The sequence below is a fragment of the Thunnus thynnus genome, chromosome 6 (genome assembly GCF_963924715.1).
Source record: "Thunnus thynnus chromosome 6, fThuThy2.1, whole genome shotgun sequence".
Lineage (NCBI taxonomy): Eukaryota > Metazoa > Chordata > Actinopteri > Scombriformes > Scombridae > Thunnus > Thunnus thynnus.
In genome coordinates this window covers 18,163,495-18,184,206 of record NC_089522.1, presented here as the reverse complement: position 1 = coordinate 18,184,206, position 20,712 = coordinate 18,163,495, and the positions used below count along the sequence as shown (strand labels likewise).

Here is a 20,712-nt window from a genome sequence, read left to right as displayed (position 1 = left end):
ATTGGGTAAAAAACAGCAAGCCTCCTCCGTATCATCTTTATGCCCACGCCATGTGAGCATTATCTAATTGTGTGTCTTAATGTGTGGGCTAATGTGGGTCATAGAACAGAGAGGTAATGAATTGAGGAATCTCTTCAGGAATAATACAAGAGTTGACTTTCTTTACAGACGCATTAAGACAACATGGACAGACAGGACAAAGATGCTCTTATGCTCTTATGGTATTGATTGATTATTGTGTGACTCTGTGTGTGTGTGTGTGTGTGTGTGTGTGTGTGTGTGTGTGTGTGTGTGTGTGTGGGTGGGTGGGTGGGTGGGGAGGTCAGCTTTGCTCTTTTTGGTTGACTGACCCCTACCATCCATCGACCCTTTATGTAAACCTATTAGAGTGGAGTGGCCTGATATCAGTCCATTAGACTCACACACACACACACACACACACAGACACGCACACACACTTTCACAATTAAGTCCCTCAGGACCGACCAGAGTGTTTTTATCTGTGTGTTTGTGTTGGACACATGTGCTTAAACAGACTGGCTGTCAAAAGACTGATAAACGGTCAAATACATAGAACCTGACGAACACACACCCTCATACACAAGGCACACACACCTTTCAGGCAGTCAAACTATGTGATTGAAGCCAGAGGTGGTGTCAGTAAGTGTGTGTGTCTTTGCGCTTGTGTATCTAAGCCCATGTGTGGGTGTCAGCATGTGTGTGTGTGTGTGTGATTAACCAAACATTAAACATGCATCATTAGCTAACCAGTTTCAGCCAACACAAAGATTTGATCAACTCTATTAGTCATAGTGAAAGCAATCCAACATCAGCTTAGCGTCCCTGTGTGTGTTTTTGTGTGTGTTGTCATCTGAACACTATACAAACAGCCTGCTCAGCATGACCTACCCCTATCTAGATCCAGATGGTTAACAACACAACTTCATCTAAACAGTAGATTTATAAGCTGGTGACATCACTCATTAATGTGTGTCACACCCAAATCCTCTCAGTTTCTATTAATTACAAAAAAATCACAGTGACTGAAAGAATCAGTCACCGTGATACAGACCAGGTTTGTGTCTGATGTCATTTAGCTGCGAATGGGAAGTGTTGGTCACTGGTTAAACAGGAAGTCTGATTGGCTGAAGGTTTTAACAATTTATTGTCAGCAGCTGGCTGAAGACCTACTGTAGCATTATAAGTAAAGCTGAAATCTGTATGTTTTTTAATCAATGCATCATAATTGTATCGATCTGCGAAGAGCAGTTTAATGAAATGCTGATTGAGTTTGCCAGGTGGCACCTGCTGGTTGACCGTGCCATTGCCCTCTAACTTTTGAGTTTTAGTAAATAAAACATCCAGTATTTATTTTACCTGGTCTGTTCAGGACATTTTCACAGCATACCAACAACAATGAAGCAAAACACCTTCACAAACACTGGGATGCAACTTTGCTGCAGTGCAAAGGTGCATTTCAGATCACAACAACATTGTTGTCATCACACACACACACACAAACACACAAATTTTAGCTATTGTGCTTAAGTTAAGGGCTCAGGGTCAAAGATAGATTAGTTTGTTTTGGAAACACAGTTTGCTGACTCAGACCATGGAAGAGTTGGAAGAATCAACGGCTTGGTGACGAGGTTTTCACGCCCACATGAATCATGATGCAGAACCAAGAGTTATGGGTCTGGGCACAAAAACATATTCATACAAAGGCAGATAAATCTAAAAAAAACAAATTTCGTGTTGAAAGCTTACTATCCAAACGAAAGATTCCTGTTCACATTGAAATGGCAACGCAATCGAAAACATTTCTACTGGGCATGTGCAGGCCACTTGATCCAACAGCTGACCAACCAGACCCTATGATCATTTACATGACTGAAATTTTTCTAGGTTTATTTTCTGCACACCCACTACCAGCATTTTCAAATTTATCCATGAAAGTCTCGATTTACAATAGTCAAAAATCCGGGGTCAGTGAAAAACACAACAGCTCACTGAACTACAGAGCCATGCAGCCGCTGACTTGATGTTTTGTAATTACGTGAACAAGTTTACTTGCGCTGCCTACAAGGTCATTAGGAGGACCTGAGAGCGAAACAACAGATGCTTGTAACCTGTGCTTGTAAGACACATGCACATGCACTTTTTATTGTACACACAGGAGCCTGTGTTCACAAACAGAGCTCATATTTTCATGAGGTGGTGCCTCCTGTGGTTTAGTGACTTTCTCTGTTACATCAAAGCCAGAGTGAGACCTACAGCCAGACAACACAGCACCTTAACAGGCTCGCTGCGGATGACAGAAAACGCTATAATTTGACAGTGAAGTAGTCTTTTAGGAAATGTAGAATGAATAAAAAGCGTCTCGTATTGAAACGTTCAAGGCTTCTCTGAGTTAAATGGAAAGTGAAATGATTCCTCCAGTTTGTGTTGGAGTGATGAACAAGAGGCTGCGGATTTCGGTTTTATTTCTGTGTGCGTCTGCGCGCTCATGCGTTGGTATGCGTACACTATGTGTGTCTGCATATGTTGAAGGATTAGGGAGTGGGACTCCAGAATACACTCGCTGGAATGTGAAGTGTGTGTTTTGAGCAACCCGAGGGCAAGGAATGTCTCCTAAACTCACTGTAACAACTTTTAAGTGGCATGACCGGAGCGTGCGTGTTATGAGTGACAGCAGGTGATGGGTGCGTGCTCTTGAGGGGTGCGCCCCAAGGCCTGTTGATCACCATGCCACAGGTGTTCGTGTATGCATGTACACGCAAAAAATGTCTCTCTCTCACACAAACACACACAGTGACCTGTCAGTCCCCTGCACAGCATGAGAGTAATGTGTGTGTTTTTAGGTGTTTTTAAGCTTTATCTCAGCCAGAAGAAGTGAAAGAGTATCTGCTCCCATCAATAGGCCTTTCATTCTTTTTTGTTCAGGTGGTGTTTGGACAACCTTTGGCAGGTGCTCAGTGGTGTTCTACCCAGATCTGTAGTCTCTTTGTGCAGTTTTATTTTCACATTTTCCTACTCTCTTTATTTCTCTCCATCCTTTATTTTTTCTTGCCATCTAGCTTAAGAGATGTTGCTTGGCCTCTTACTGTAAGTACCATCAATCCTCAATCCACTGATCCACAGCAGTCTGCACATTTAACATCTCACAGCGCAGCGGAGACCGACTGCTGTCTTCTGCACTAATCTTGGAGATTAACACATAATCAAGCGTGGTGGAATTAGATGATTAGCTGTCGTCATCAGAAAACAGGGATGTGACCATAGAAGTCAAGGCAGAGCAGCAAAAAATAATCTGTTCTTCTTACATGGAAGTTTCTTTGTTTTGGGAGAGGATGCACTCTGAAATGTTTATTTACGGGTCTGTACCGACATGTTGTGCCACTGCCCTTTTTCCCATAGACCAAGGCTCATATCTTGCTGACACGATGCTTCCTCCATCTGCTACAGTATTAGTGCATGAGTGTGTGTGTATGACAGCATGTTTTGTAGCAAGGTAGTTCCCTATTGTGATGCATTCAATAGTGATGATCACTATCAGATTTCTCAGTTAACAGCAGCAATTATTCCTGTTACTAAACAGCCGCCAGCGCAGCATTTTCCTTTCACAGGACCCAACAGGTTAGCCGTATCGTACTTCACTCTGTTTTATTGCTTGTGCTTGTTTTGATGTGTTTCTGTGTTTGTGCACTCTAGCAGGATATTACTGTTCTCAGCTCTCCGCTCCAGACAGCTGTCGGTTGCTTGGTTTATGTTGTTCCAGGCTTTGTTACTTTAGTATATTCTGTTGATCAAAAGGCAGCAGTCAGAGGAACTGTTTGTGTATGTGTTGTTTGCGCTTTTGCACATGTCTGCGGCACCGTCTTTCGCACAGCTGCTTCAAGTTAACAGCAACCTGGAAGAAGCGTGCTTCATTTAAAAGTGGTACCTCCCTCTCTTCCTCCTTTTCCTTCCCTTTCGTTAGGCCGCTGGTCCCCCTCTTTCAAACCAAAACATCCCCTGTGCGCCGTTAATTCACACAGCCGTTAAGTCAGCTGACATGTCTGGAGGGAGGCCAGAGGTAATTCTACCCCTGGATCCAACCCCTGTCCTGGGCCTCTGCGTGCCGGGGTTCCCCTTGTGAGCTCCTCCCCGGTTCTTAGCCCTTGAGTCGGGGCTGGGAAGTGCTCCACACTGCACCCCAGAATGAACTACTTAAGAAGGTGATTTGAAAGACCATTCCACCTCGTCTCAGGGGTGCTGTCCCTCTTCTGCTTCCTGCTCTCATGGAGAGAAGAGAGGGACTCGGGAAGAAATTCAAGGTACTTTGGGGGTCAAGGGTTATTGGGTCATACTAGAGCTCTGCTGGTCACCACGTAAGATGTTCAGTCCTTTTGTGAAATCTAACACTGACCCGATTGGTTGTGCTCTCCATATTAAGAGCATAAGGCCACTTTGTGGAGAAATTGTTCAATAATTCCCCCCTTTCTTATTCAGAAATTTTTGCTTTAATTTGTGCTTAAACTTTGTTTGAGCTGAGTAAGAAGAAGACAAATACAAAGAAGATGGTGAAGACAAAGATGGAGCTGTCTGGTTCGTCTCAAGGAATCCTCTGTACACCTCTCCCGGCTCCTGTCTTCCTTTTTGGGGCTTACAGTATGAGAAGATCAAGATGACCCAGTGGGCGTCGGCATGATCAACAGTCCTACAATTTTTGGTTCCAGGAGTATTTCTCCACTCTGCGAGTTCCTTATATGAAGCTTGGAGCCGTCCACCGTTTCGACTGTCCTGTTTCATTTCACGGCGATGAAGTGGTTCAGAGCCAAGTCGACTCTCCGCTGTGATGTGTTGAACTCTGAACAAACTTCATCCGTCCACCCTGGGGAGGTCAGGAGGAGAGAGAGAGATTCAGAGATAAATTTGCTGTCTGAGGAGAGCTTAGCTGGAGCAATTTCTCCCCTTCTTAAGCGGTACAGTTTTCTCTGTCTGTCCATCTATCTCCACCTCCCCCACACTGAGAAAAAAGAAAAAAAAAAATACTGACCGGGATTCTTGATGCCTTTTCAAAGCTTTAATTTTCCATCCAGAGAGCCCCAAGCATTTGCAGAATGTGTCCCCGTCCTTGCAAGGAAAACTTGGAAGAACGATGTACCTTGATATTCTTCCACACACGTGCAGTCACACTCAGACACACACCTTAGATCCAGTAATACGCTGCCTGGATGACTTAGTGCAGGCCTCAGCGGAGCAGCAACTTGAGCAAAGCTGCCGTTCACACCAGCTACTAACATCACACACTTCTGACAGCTAATTCAAGCTTCACTCCAGGGGACAATAGCAATTTAGTGCATAAGATGTGTACATGTTTGTGGTGTGCGTGTATATACAATGTATGTGTGTGTTTGTGTCCTAAACCCCCAGGCCATTGCTGTCAGGGTTATGCCTGTCAGAGGCACAACTGGGTTTCTCCTCTGTGATGGCCATTTAGGGATGTGACCTCCTATTTCCCTCTAAGATCTCACACACACTCACACACATACAGCACCTCTGGCTGAGGCCCCTGGCCTGCTCTGATCCTGGTGGCAGATGGAATTAGCAGTAATTACGAGCTCATTAACTCCAGCCTGCTCTGTAATCCCCTGTAATGCCCAAATACTGCTGCGTGTGGTGTGTGTATGTGCAAAAAGGCTGTCCAAGCAGCTATCACACATTGTTCCATCCCACACAGGACAGAAAGAGGAAATAATAAATAACGCAGAAGAGGAAATTAATTTCTCTGTTTAGTGTGTTCCCAAAGGCAGACTGCCTGCGCAATCTAGTTTTTAATCAAGTCTCGTCAATGATTTACTGTAAGTGTTTAACAATACAACTCAACGGAGGACCCGTGTTGGGGTAGCTAATTAAAAGCCATTTTTTAATGGCAGATTTGTTGCTAATTACTCTACAAGTGCCCCGAGCAGCCAGACAACAACAGAGCATCATTAAAAACTGGTAGAATAAGTAATTTATCAGTGAGACTAAACGTCAGCACAGCATGTATAGCAGTATATCATTGATAAGAACATACCATCTCTCCAGAGAGCAGCAGATGGCTGATTCCTCATGGATTCAAGCAGCTGAAATGACATTTGTAATCAATCTGCTCATGTCTTCAGTTACAGATAGGTAACATATACCATGATCACTATAGCTATGGTATGTTCACGTCATGTTATGTCTGTACTAGCCCCATGTGTCAGAGTTTGAGGCTCTCAAGATGCAATATGGGCTAAGTCCTCGAGCGCAAATACTTTCATGGCCCTATATGGTGCTGCATTGATGGATTATCCTGTGCAGGAGAACACAGCATCTTAAAAAAATCAATGTGACCTACAGTACAGAATGTTTTCAATACTGATCCAGCCAGGAAGACTATTTTGATAACATCTCAATCTCTCCTATTTTTGCACTCTTTTAATTGCAAAATAATGATTCTGTCAGGACAATCTGCCATGCCTGAAAGCAACCAAGGTGATTCACAGATCTGTGTGCTTGTTTCCTGGTGATAAGCTGCTGGAGTGGTCCAGGGACCCATATTGTTAGCCATCTGTGCACAGCAACCATATTCGCCCCTTCTCTTTTAGCCTTATCAGGTAAATGCCCAGCTACACGTATTTTATGTGAGCTTGCGTTCATAGTTGGAATGATTTTTTATTGTAATATTTCTCAGGTATTTCTACAACGTTTCTTAAGACTCAGTGTTCCATATGGTCAGTGAAGCCACGTGCACACAGGTCTGCCATAACTGTGTTGGAGAGGAAAACACTGTGGGTGTGGTCGGTCATGCTACTCTCCACTGCAAATGAGTCACTTTTTTTTTTTGCGAGAGTGTGTCACTTCAAGAAAATAGTGATCCCTGTTGGGTTTGGATCCTGTTTTGTGTGTCTAGACTGAAACCTGCAGAAGATGTTGAAGTGTGTCATATTGTTGCTGTTGAATTTCTTTTTTCCTCGTAGCTCCTCTTATTTGTTGAGATTTTGTCTGTCAAACTTCCTGAACATAATAAATATGATCATTTGTGCATCCTTACACCTGCTGTAAGGCGGGATGTGGCTTGTTGTTTTGTGATATGGTTATTGTGAATCTTATCTGCATGGTTTTTTACATACAGGCAGGTGTGTCCTCTCACAGTCCTTCACCCATGACTTAAGAGGTCAAGTATCCTCCTCCTGTTTACTTCCTCTTCTAGCTGATCTGAAATGTATCCTCCAACACTGAAGTGTACAGACAGATATACAATCAGAGACAGAAGCTCAGCCTGCTACTCACCCAATTGTCCTCTCTCACACCAGTTACAGCATCAGATATTTAGACCTTAGAGGATTTAATGACTTTTACAGCCTTTTCATGCGTGCCCCCTCTGGTTTCTGTGCCGTCTGCCCAGTGCCAGTCTGGCAGTGCCCTACTTTCCATTTGCCTGAAAAGGAATCACTACAACCAGGGACCCGTCTGATTTAGCCATTTTGGGTTCTGCCATGTGACACTGTGGATTTTAATAGGAATGGAAAGTTCCTGTCCACTGTAGGACTGCAGAAACACTTTCCATGCATCTACACACGTGGGGAGAGACTGTGTCCAAATATCACACTGGATAGGACGTGTTTAACCCCGTGAGGGTACAATGGTTGGACCAAGAACCTTTTTTCCTGTATCATTGTCTACTTTCTAAAAAAAATCACTTCTACTAGCCAACACAATCCTGTCCTCTGTATTATTATCTGCTCCAACATGGTTCAGTAGGTTTAATAGTAATTTCCTACCATCGCCTGGTTGGCCAGATACAATTACTGCTGTCACTAGCTGAAGGTGACATTACTATACATTCATAATCAAGTCATCTTGCTGATCCAGTGGAATATTCTGGTTTTGTTGCAAAGTGATATATGATTAGATAACAAAATTGATTATGACATTTACTACAATGTCAATGTCACTATTGATCTGTTGTTTAGTAGCAGGCTTTCCATAAGTGCACTAACAAGCTCTATAATGGGTATTGTTTATAGATCAGGTAATTAGTTAATTGTTTTTTGGCAATCATTCCAATGTAGGACAGTGAGTCTCTCTCTTCCCATCACCGCTCCCCATCTTAAAAATAAAAAAAACACTCGATTGGCTCTAAAACTTAAATTCTGCTTGTCTTGATGCAAGAGAGCATCAATGTCACATTCCTCCAAATGAATTCCTCCGTTATCAAATGTTTGTTTAGATGGAACAGCTTATCAACCAATACTTGATGCTTACGCTCTAGAGGGCTGGGATAACTCCAGCTCCCAGCAAGCACTGTACCCACAAACCACAGGCAAAGCTGCTTTGTCTCCGTCGAGTCTCTGGGTCTACTGTAATTCTCTCACTTTCATTCTCCCATCCCTCAACCTCAGAGAGGTCAGTGAGAGGAGGGGAGAGAGCTCTCGTAATAAGCAGCAAAAAACCACCATGCACACAGAGATCAGAGCAATTAGCTCCATAGTCTGAATAGTGAAGGAACACAGAGGCCTGTTAATAAAAGCAGGCTATTTAGCTCAGCAGCAGCTATTCAACCATTCTCCTGATAGTTTGTGAGGCTCAGTCTTTGTGTGGGTGTGCCTGTCCTCTCAGCAGACTATGAGGAACAAAGAAATAATGTTTCTGTGAAAGGAGGATGTTGTTTATATTAACCACCATGACCTTTATTAATCTGGGAAATATTTAAACCATTTTGAATATTCTGCAACTCTCTGCTGCGTGCTTGAAATGAGATGATTAAGATGACATTTTCTCTGGACAGAGGACATACAGTTGAGCGCCTCATTGTGGCTTTTTTTTTTTTTTACAGACATGCAGTTATAATGTTATGAGTGAAGAGTAGGAAACCACTTGTGTGCAGCTGGCTCAGGATGACAGAGTAGAGAGTGAGCATGTGGCATATTCTCTGCTCAGTGGGAAGCTGCATTTTGCACATGGCGCGCAGAAAAAAAATCCTCGGTCAGGTGGAGGTGAGGAATGAGTTTAATCAAGCGCATCTCAGCGTAATTGACATTTATTGCAGACAAAATTGAATCAATATTGATATTCATTTTGTTCATGGAATTACTGACATAGCATCCAATTTTTCAGTGTCCTGATCCTTACCCTCCAGTTGTGCTCTTCAGCACAAAAAGGCACAAAAGACCAATGAAATTTAAGATCCATTAACCGCACATATGTGGTACATGCTTATGGTTTACACTCACACTTTTAGTGACATCATACTTTCATGTAACTTCTTAAATCCATGATGTCATTCATTACATCTTGCATGTTTTTGGCAAGCAATTAAGATTTTGCAGGATATGTTATGTGGTGTTAGTTTGCTTTTGAGACGAAGATGTACTGTACGTTGGGCTAATTATCATGAATAAAAATATGACAGGGAAGTGGCTTGACTGAAGCTGCACTTTCTGCGAGACACAAGCTAATCTGAGACATGGGTGATGTAGATGAATTGGGTGCTAATATTATCCCTCAGTCTCTGCAGCTGCTGCCGAAAAATGAAAAAGATGAGGCGGAGCGAGGAGAGATTATAACAGGAGATTTCAGCAGCTGCTTTTAAAAGAAGGTCGGTTGGAGCAGATTGAAGAAGAGGAGGCAAGTTCGTGGAGGTTTAGAGGAAAAGATGAGAGACGAGCCACGTCAGTGAATGCATCATGTCCCCAGAAGTTGAGGACATTCTCTATGTGTCATCAAGAGCACTTCTCTTTCCACTACGGCTCTCTCCTTTTCATGCTTGTCTTTTAAATTGTTTCTTCTCTCCCCACATGCAGCTTCACTGTCTTCTTTTGAGTGTCCTCGTGTTTCATTGCCCTCTTTTCAAGCTCAGTCTTCCTTTTATCTCACCCAGTAGAGTTGATTGAGGACTATTGAAGGCAAAGAAGAGCTGGGTGACAGTGGATGTGGTGTAGCTGCATATTGGCTGACACTGATTGAAGATATCAGGTTTTGGCTGTGAAATATAAAAATTCTTTTTCAGCTAAAAACCTTTAGACTGACTTGGACATAGTGTTTCACAAAAAAGTGCACTTGTATGAAGCTCAAAACCTTCAGCAGATGATATATCTTCTAAGGACTTTTTGAACTTGAGCAAAGATTTCCTACTCACAGATCTCAGAGGAGTCGGTCATTGATCATTAAACATCATTTCTGCGGATCAAAGCTGAAGTCAGTCTAATTCATTGCCAAGACATGCTGGTGGTCTGATGGGGAGCTCTTGAGCTCGTTGAACTGGTTGCTCTTGTTGCCTGTGAACACTCTTACACTAATACTTATAGTATAATGCTTTATGTTCCTCTTGGCACCCACATCATCTCAACTTTCATTTACTTTCTGAGTCTCTGAGGTTTCTTTTAGTCTCATCTAAGCAGCCTTTAACAGATCGTCTCTCCTTAGCCTGATAGATTTGGGGTTTTTATTAAATAAAGCTCATTTCATTTTCAAAAAGTATAATATGGACTTTCTTCTCGGTGATTGAAATATGCGATTTCATTTTTTTCTACCCACTGTCAACATAATCTCACTGATAAATCAGATAAAATTCTCTCCTTCTTTTTTGTTTTTTCATATTTTATTCGATGTTTGACCCCTGACCTGGTGTCTCCTCATCTCTCGGCTGAGTGACACCAAACCCAGCAGAGACTGTGTTTGTTCTGTTTCCTCTCGCATTTGAATTATTCATCAGAGAGAGCATTATCATTCATAAAAGCCCTGGTGGACACACAGACAGCTCTGAAGTGAATAACAAGAAATGAAGATAAATGTGTTGCTTCAAAGAGAGGAGGTTTATTGTCCAGAAATGAGTCTCTTCAATGAGGAATGAATGACATGTGCACATCTGTTGAGTATAAATGGATCCACTCCCTATGAGTTCAAAGTTTATTAGTTCTTTTCTACATTTTTATTCTAGAGGATAAATAGTAATGTGGTATAAAACCGGAATCCAGGATCAGCTTTTATGGAAAAACGACATCCTTCTTAGAAAGGTGTTAAATCTGTAATTGAGTCATAAAACAAATAGTGAAATCATCTGCCAGTTTGATAAGATAATTCCACATGTTTTTAGTGCCGATCCCTCAAAGTTTCATCGCAAATATTGACTTTATCCGCTAAAACGATTTTATGAGCTCAAGGTGTAAGAAAACCTTGTAAACATTCATTTAAAAAGAAACCATGTGAATCACATACGTTTGACTCACAAGAAATGTCTTTGATCACCTTTTTATTGCATTTCACACAGGAAGTGTACGTTGGCTCTCTACAGTAGATGTGTCATCTTAAATTTGCCCTTAATCTTACTCTGCCATATAGACAAGGCAACATGACAGCCCCGTCAGACAAAAAATCTCGTCTGCTCTTTTTTTTTGTTCAAGATATCCACAGGCTAGACAGGGAGGGCTTTCCCTTCGTCCCTCTCCCCCGGATCCCCGCCGCCAAATCCCCCAGGGTACAGTGTGACCCATACAGGCACCCAACCGGAAGGCCCACACCGCTTTCTCTCCCTCGATCCTCCCCCTGTACTACAGTATACATGACCTCATTAGGCAACCCCACCCTCTTAACTTGCCTCTTTACAGTAGATATCAGTCTAACCTATTGACCCTAATGAGAGCAGATCCCAACCCCCTAACTTCTGAAATATGACCTACTTGATGTATACAAACACAATTATACAGTTATCCACATATCCAAACACACATTGCAGATGTGCTCTTCTTCTCCCTGGCTCTCCCCCTTTCTCATTCCTATAAGTCACAATGTTGAATCAGATGACAGATTTGTTTCAATTGTTTCTTGAGGTTTATATGACTTGATTGGTCACATTAATTTAGATATGGTGTTCCATATCTTTGAGGTTCAGACAGGAAATGGTCAAATGTCAACCACAATTGGTCTGTTAAAGGAAAAATCCAAAAAGTCATCCAACAGTCATACAGACCATGCAGAAATCTATTGTTAAAGAGGCAAAAAATACCAGTTTCCCCGCTGACAATAAACACAACACCATTGTGTAATGCAGCCACTAGATATGTATGCTGTGAAATAAAGGGCAAATGGAAAAACTCATGTACAGCTGAATGCTACAAGTTCAGCCACAACCTCAGAGGTTTGATGAAAGACATTGTTGGAAATGCAGGAAATTATTCATGGCGGGTTGAGAGATATAAAAATAAAATAATTTAAATTAGAATACAATAAGATAATTTGGCAATAATACAGAACAAAGTATATAAAAGTAGTATTACAAAGAAATAAAAAGGTAAAACTAGATTATCTATTCAATGAATATACAGTTGCATATACGCATACAAGTAGTGTACATACAGTATATACAGTACCAGTCAAACGTTTGGACACACTTTCTCATTGAAGGGAATGGAAAGATGTGTCTGAACCGTTGACTGGTAACATATATACCCACAAGTTTTTACATATGTGCAAAATAAATGTAATATGCATGTTATAGTACAAAAAAACTTGAGATAGTTGTGGAAGTGCAGGAAGTGCAAAGTTAATAGTATGTAATGTGCATAAGAAGACCAACAATAACAGAATATGTCAATGTAAATTTCATGGAAGGTAACCACTGTATAAACTCTCCCAACCTGCTTATGTCAGACATGTTTTAAGATTTTCAGAACAAATGTTCTTGTGAAAAAAGAAGACAGCTAAGCACATGTGCACCAAGCAGACAGACTTCATAGTCTTGGCACAGACTCCACTCCCACATGCTCTTGTGGGTGCATACATCAGTGTATATGTTCTTCAGTGCTATTTTTACATGTGTGGGCTGAGATGATGTCGAGGGTGCTCCAAATTTCAGTTTGCCAAGTGTTTGCAGCTTATGCAGTGTGAAAGAGAGGTATATGGAGCAGGCAGCGTTCTAACTGAGGTCCTATGAATATTTAATCAAAAGACAAACTGGAAGACATGGAGTCAAGTGAGCCAACTGCTGATGTAACGGAGCTTGTGGAGCTCATGCAGTGTATAAACTTGAGGAGATATCCATTTAACTGAGACAGATTGCTTTGTTTTATCAGCTATTCTTGGTTATGAGAGCGTGTTGGTGGTATGATATCCGATCGATCCCTGCGGGGAAACAGAATTAGCTACTGCATATCCTTGGAGTTGGGAGAGATTGGAGGTCCTGAGCAAAGAGACTTTCAGAAAGGTGGATGCTTGATTGACGAGAGTCTACCCAATTACTTGGCCAAATATGTGCACCAAAAATAGGATTATATCCATCTGGGTATAACCTAATTACTAGGACTGCAATGATTTGTCGATTAATTGATTAGACTAGTCGGCGATTCATTTTCTAGACAGCAAATTAATCAGCAACTGTTTTGATGATCGATTTATCGTTTTGAGTCAAATGTCTTAATTCTCTGGTTCCAGCTTCTCAAATGTGAATATTTTCTGGTTTCTTTAGTCTTCTGTGATAGTAAACTGAATATCTTTGGGTTGTGGACTGTTGGTCAGGACAAAACAAGGAATTTCACGGTTGCATCTTGGGCTTTGGGAAACAATGATTGTATTTTTGACCCGATATTATAGTGTTTTTGTTTGGTAAGACATCTTTGTAACTACAAGTTATAATTTAATATATGAATATTATCCTCTTTGTCATTGTTTCCTTTAGTTGGGATGAGAGCAGTTCCATCAGCAGTGGCCTGAGCGACGGCTCGGACAACCTGAGCTCTGAAGAGTTCAACACAAGCCCCACTCTCAACTCCCTTCCTACCACTCCCATTGGCTCCCGCAGAAACTCTGCCATAGTGGTAAGTAACATACATGTGAGCATTCACACAATGTACTGTCTGACACAGATGGATTAGCCATGTGTGTTTGTTACAGTAGTATTGATTAAGCTGTTAATCCAGTGAGGAATTGATGAGGTGCTGAATGATGTGTCATACATTCGGTCTGTGCACAGAAAGGACACACACACATACACACAACAGGCAGCAGGACACTGACATCAGAGACAAAGCCTGATTAAGTATTCTATGCACACCCATACTATTTATCACAACTGCAGTGATGTGATCAATGTTCACCACAACACACACCAACACTGCATGCAGAACAGCTGCATTGTTCCACAAGGCTCCCTTTTGTTTTTTATTGAGGTTTTGAAAGCTGTCTGAAAAGCTGAATTTTCACTTACAACCAAACTAATTTTGGAGGTTTTTAAGCTAAATACAGCACACTCTGAAAATGATTAATTAGTGTAACTGTGGACCTGACATTACTTATCCCTAAAATCTTGTAAATTTGCTACGCCATGGATGTTTTAGGGGTCTGGCACTTTTATTATTCCAATTTAACCTCTGATTAAATAAATAGGTTTAATCTTCTAGCCACCTACCTGATTCAGCTGATACACAGCCTGTGGTTTTGGCCCTGTTCAGTAGTATAATTGGACTGACTGGAAGTAGAAACTGTCCTGAGTGATTATTTTTGTCCGCATAATACATTGAAATGCATTGATTTACTGTATATATGCTGTGGTCCTCTGGGGATAGGAGGATTTGAGAATCAGTGCTTCTAAAATCCTGTCTACAGCACTGCTTGAGGATCCATCTGTAGCTGTACGGGTTCCAGACAGTGTGTGTTTGTGTGTGTCTGTGTTTTCCCAGAGTGTCTGATGTAGGTCACACCTCCGCAATGTGGTTAATGTGACTGATGTAGTTGGATTTTACAGAGAGAGAGAGAGACACAGGGAGAGAAGAGTTAGAGAGAGAGGGAGAGAGGGGAAATCAGTCGTAACCATAGCAACCAAAGAGCAGGGATGCTGAGAGCATGGGTCTTTGTCTCCTCCCGTATACTGAAGGACAGGTCTAGAACATGGCCATCTGCACACACACACACACACACACACGCACACACACACACAAACATACACACACACACAAACACGCACACACAGGGCCATCTGCAGGCCTGCATCCGGGCCAGCGAGCCGGAAGAACCAGGGAACCTCCCTCCACGCCATGTTGCAGGACTCATAGCAACCATTACCCCCTATGGCATCATCACCATGGCAACCAATCATCACATCATCATGCACCCCACATTGCCTTATATACATGGCTCCCCGTTCTCTTGCCATTCTCAGCTGATGCTTTTCCTTATCGCTTTCTCTTTGTGTCCCAAAACCATTTCACGGTTTCTGTTGTCTCTGATGTTTCATCTTTTCCCTTTTCACTCCTGTTGATTTTAATTTCCTTAAAGGCAAATCTGACTTAACATCCATTGCTCATCCCTCCCACATATTGTATAATATACTCAACAGGGATAGGGGGTGGAGGAGAGGAGGATAATGGAAGACAGGGGCACATAAAAAAAATAGTGGTACAAAACTTGGATTTCCTCATTTCCACATGGAGATGGACCAAGTATTTGAGATAATACACCTTATTTTCTCAATACCTTTGTGTGTGTGTGTGTGTGAGTGTGCCTATCTGCCTTACTGTCTGCTTCGTCTGTTTGTGTTATCCCTGTTTAGTCACGGCTATCTGGCCAGATGTGTGTCTCATCCCCCTCTGTTTCAATAATCAGAGAATGTGTGTGAGGAAATGACAATGTTTTATCAACAAGGTCTGGTCTGACAGGACACTCTCTCTCACACACACACATACACATACACACACTAAGCATACCTCCTCCTCATGTGATGTGAACCTGCCCATGGGGTCTATTGGTTTTAATAAAAAAGGAATTCAGTATATGAGTCCTCATGAGAACTGCTGGGTGCAATGGCTTGAACTGGCACACACACACACACACACCTCCTGATGCATTGTGTAACTGTCGGTCCACTACGGGGGGGGGCGAGTAATCTGCCTCTGTGAAAACTAGTCATATCCATCCTCATGTAGACTCCCATAAACACTCACTTACACACGCATTACTTATTGTTTATATTCACCATATACACACACAGAAGACCGTGACTGAATAATTAGCTGCTTTTCCTTTCACATTTCCTTTAGTTTAACATTCTTCCTGATTGGATTATTTAGGCTGCGTTGTCTATTTTCTCTGTGTAGGTCAGGTGTGTAAGTGTGTGTGTGAGCCTGCCTGTGTGTACATGCGTACGCACACTATGTATGTGTGTATGTACGTGTTTAGCAGGTTCCCCCCCTGCTGTCTCTGTCTACGTCTCTTTTGAAGTGTTCAAACAGAGCATACAATAGGATTCAGACTGGGGAGGTGAGACATCAGTAAGGGTGTTTTGGGCTTGACTGTGTCAGACATGTTTTTCTACTCAGAAAGTAACAGGATGAAGAAGAGTCTGAGGCTCTGTCTGACTCCACACACCTCATCAAATGCCTTTTTAAACACGCTAGTCATGCGGCTTTAGGGATGACAGTGTTGGTCAGTGCACCAATCTAGTCCAGACTGAAATATCTCAACAACTATGGGATGCATTACCATGAAATATTGTACAGACATTCATGTTTCCCAGAGGATGAATCCTGCTGGCTTTAGTGACCTCCTGACATTTCCTCTAGCTAGTTGACATTTGTGGTTTTTAGTTAATTGTATTGGATGGAATCCTACTCGGTATGAATTGTAATAATTTGTGGTGGTCCCTTAACTGTTCATCTAGTGCCATCATCAGGTCTAAATTTTGATTTGACCAATATTCTGATATATGACCAAATATGTGCACAACTAAAGACATTCCCATCTAGCTTACACGAGCTGTACATTGTTGTTTGTACTAATAAGCAAATATTCCTTAACCCTAATAGCTCAAAGCACTGCTGTGCCTGAGTACAGCCTCACAGAGGAGCAGGCACGGCTGTAGACACTTAGTCTTGTTTGCAAACGGTGACCAATGTTGAACACTAAGTACTCAATTTAAGGGCTACACAACACGAGTTGAATATGAGTGCAAGAAGCGCCTGCAGCTTTTCATCTAACCACCCTATCCACAGCCACAAAAATGGTTCAAATTTACAAATGTAGATTTAGACTATCTTCTAATATTGATTAAAGTCTTTGTATAGCTACTTAATAAAATGACAAAGTTAGTTGCTTACACCTTCACAAAAACCTTGTGGGAAGGATGGTGGATGTAAACATTAATGTAGCTTCAGGCCTTCCTCAGGTTTGGTCAAAATGTCACCAATTAAACCAAATTCATATGGGAGCTGTTTTCCATTTTACTAGGTAATTGTCTGTGGGATTAATGGGGTGTGTCTTCTTTCTGGCTTCCTCGTTGTATGGCAGCACTTTGTCGTTATGATGCTTTTTGTTTTTTAATTCTGGTTGTAAGATGTTCAGTCAGGCCACTTTTGATGTGGATAGGCAGTGAAAACCCTGCAAACAACTCACCAGAGAAATCCGAATAATTATAGTGTTTATATTATGATTATTTATCTGACTTCTTATTAATATTGTATTGTGTATTGTCTTGATACAGTGTCTCTAAGCATGTTTCTGTCGTTGTCTCTCTAGATGCGCACAGATGCAGAGAAAAGATCTTTGGTGGAAAGTGGTCTGTCTTGGGACACTGACGACAGCAAACCCAGCCGCAAGAGCCAGGGCAGCAGCGTCTACGATACAGGAAGCCTCAAGTCAGAATCAGCCAATAAATGGAAAAAAACACGTCCGCATGGGGAAGGGCTGGAAGGAGGGAAGGGTGAGCTGAAAAAACCTCAGACCCTGGGCCACGGAAATGTGTTGAAGAAAGGAAGAAACCCACCTGTGGGAGTCACGTCCCCAATCACACACACCTCTCAGAGTGGGCTGAAAGTGGCAGGTGAGTTCAGAAGCACGCCCACACACACGGTGAGGTGTAATATATATAGCCACACTTAAAATGGTTGCATAACCGAAGCAGACTGACACTTTTCTCTGGCTGTCTTTTGATATTCTCTTCTTTCTGGCAGTGTCTCACACCCACACAGTCACAGACACACTCTCTGTCTTTGTCCCACACATTCATCCACAGCTGCAGCCCACCCTCTAGGCCTTTAGAGAGTGGTGCCATGTATCAAACGCCCATCACCACCCACTCCCTTCCTGCCAGCCACACACACACACACACACACACTGACCAACAGTGTTTTTTTTCTTCCCATTGGGCTAGCCTTTCCTATCCAATCTTTATTTTTGTGTCAGAGAGAATTTATAGCACTAAAATAAAGGCCTTGTTCCCAAAACAACTGGACCAGAGACACTGTGTGTGTGTGTGTGTGTTTGTAATAGTGTGTGTGTGAGATTGTGCCAGCCTTAAAGAGTGTCAACCATCACACTTAATACGTGCACACACACTCATTGACACACAAATAGCACAATAGTAGGGATTGTGCAGCTGCCTTTTAAGCACACCATCTGTGTGCCGTTTACGTAAGCACACACACACACATACACACAGACACACACACACGTACATACTGTATAGACAACCAAAACAACAGGATATTAGTTGTGGTGTTGTGTGCCAGTCCAGATAGACAGTGTCTGTGTAAACAGTCCTCTTTCTGTGGGACTGTCCTGTGTTTGCATTGCCAGCTGTTGAAATGACAGATATGCCAAACAAGTGTGTTGAACCAGCCTGTGATCTGCGCGCCAGGCTGTTATTGTTTTTGATGTGAACAGTGTGAATCCTCTATCAGGGTCAGTCAATCTGCCACTGAGTCTGATTTTCTAATTATCAGATGATGAAGTCGAGTGAAAGCACACTAGAAAAGGTTCTTGTAAGGGCTGACATTCTTAAAAAGTTAGAGAGGTCTTTATTGCTCATGCTTGAGATCAGTTCATTGCTGAGGTTTGGCACAATTGTTTGTATGTGTGTGTCTGTCTGCAAGTTTGCGGCTTTTGCATTATTGCAATGATCTGTATGAGATTTTTGAAAGAGCAGCATTTCTTGGGATAGATGAGCACTGTTTTACTATTCCATAGTAAAACAGTTTATACTTTATTAATTTAGTATGTTATACCAATGCAGTATGTACTATTTATTAACCTTTATAGTAAATGTTTTGCAGGTAATATGTAAGATATTTGTAAATTTTATTGCTTTGTACTTACAGGAAATGATAGAAGAGCTTTTAAACTTTACCCAAAACTCACATTTATTCTTATAATATTATACTATACTATATATTAACTCTTTTAATATACTTATATTACTTTGATATTATTTGTTACTTAATTTACTTAGTATCCTGATTTTGTTTCTCCATATTGTGTTTCCACTGCTGCTACTCGTCTCTATATATGCAGCACTTCTTGCATGTTAGTCTGGCCTGGACGATCAATCCCTCCTCTGTTGGTCCCTTTGAGGTTTTCTTTTATTTTTCCTTGTTAAGGTTTTTTTTATTGTTTGCTTGTGGCGTTTTGTCCTTATCCAAATCGAGGATAGAGGGTGTTGTATGTGGTTCACCCTATAAATCCCTCTGAGACAAATTTGTGATTTGCGGCTATAAAAATAAAACTGACCCGACCAATTAAACTTAACAAGGAGAAATTCAAATGTTTTTCCAAAGAATAAAAACTTTATTTTCTGTTTTTTAAGCTATTGGTGGAGCCTTTGAGCTACGGTACACTGTTTTAATTTTTTTCCAGCTGTGAGCAGCGCCTCCAATTTCATGTGTATTGCTTTGTGGGACAAAAGCGTCCATCAGCAGCACACTCAAGCATCAAACTAATTTAGTATATTGACATGAGTTAACTTAATTGTGTCAGAGTGTACCAGTTAGAGTTATTGTTCAGTTTGGAAGTGGGACACAGTGCAACTGTTCATCATTGTGTCAGCTTTGAGCGACTGGCTGTCGAGTGGTCATTTCTCTCTTTCTCTCCTCACACAGGCACACACCTGCAGATACATTTAGCCACTTTTCTGCACCAAATATTTAAAAATCCTCTCAGTTACATACAAATAACCACTCGTATTTTATCTTAACAACCACACATGTGAGCACACACGTGTGATGGTTGATGGGAAACGTTGTCAGCAGAATCAGAGTCTAGGAATAAGGCAGCTTGTCTCCCTGGGAAACCGCAGGAAATGATAGACAGGAACATGAGGCTGCCTGGAGGAATGGGGCTCAGCCCTGTCTTTGTGTGTGTGTTTCTGTATGTGTGTGTATTATAAATACATCTTCATTCCATACTGTCCACTCTCTGCTGCTGTCCCCTTTACCATAGTGGACATAAATAGAAGAAGACTTAGGGAAGAAATACAAATTAGCAATTTTTCCTCATAATCCAGTGATGACAGTACGCAAAGGATTTCTCTGTCTGCCCCTCTGTCTGAATCTCACCAGCGTGTTCAGGTCTCCTCAGACATGCAGGCCTCATGCGCCGAGACACGAAGTGATTCACCCTCTCTTCTACACACGCCATAGTGTCAAGATGTGAGCTCTATTGTCTCCAATGCCACTGTCAGCAAATCAGGCTTAATTTATGTCAAAATTAATATTTACGCCTGGATTCTGTCAGTATGTGTGTGTTTGCTTCTCACCGCCAACAGTGTCTGTTTCTGCAGCATAATGTTTTTGGAATGTGTAACATTGCGGTTATACGATAGATTGAGTTTATGACTTGACATGTAAACCCAATTTTCACATTTACAAAAGAACTCCAAGCGTAATGTGTTGTCAGTGTCACATTCCTATAAGATCTTATCACTGAGAGCTGTGTGTGTGT

At 41.8% G+C, this 20,712-nt stretch overlaps 1 protein-coding gene across 7 annotated transcripts in view; it reads left to right on the top strand.

Moving 5' to 3' along the window:
* Nucleotides 1-20,712, top strand: part of LOC137184541 (neuron navigator 1-like) — a 108,238-nt gene that overhangs the window by 70,962 nt on the left and 16,564 nt on the right. For all 7 annotated transcript variants that reach the window (XM_067592309.1, XM_067592313.1, XM_067592307.1 and 4 more), the window contains 2 exons: nucleotides 13,685-13,823; nucleotides 17,515-17,818. In XM_067592309.1, the coding sequence (XP_067448410.1) occupies nucleotides 13,685-13,823; nucleotides 17,515-17,818 (443 nt within the window). The remainder of the gene's footprint in view (nucleotides 1-13,684; nucleotides 13,824-17,514; nucleotides 17,819-20,712) is intronic.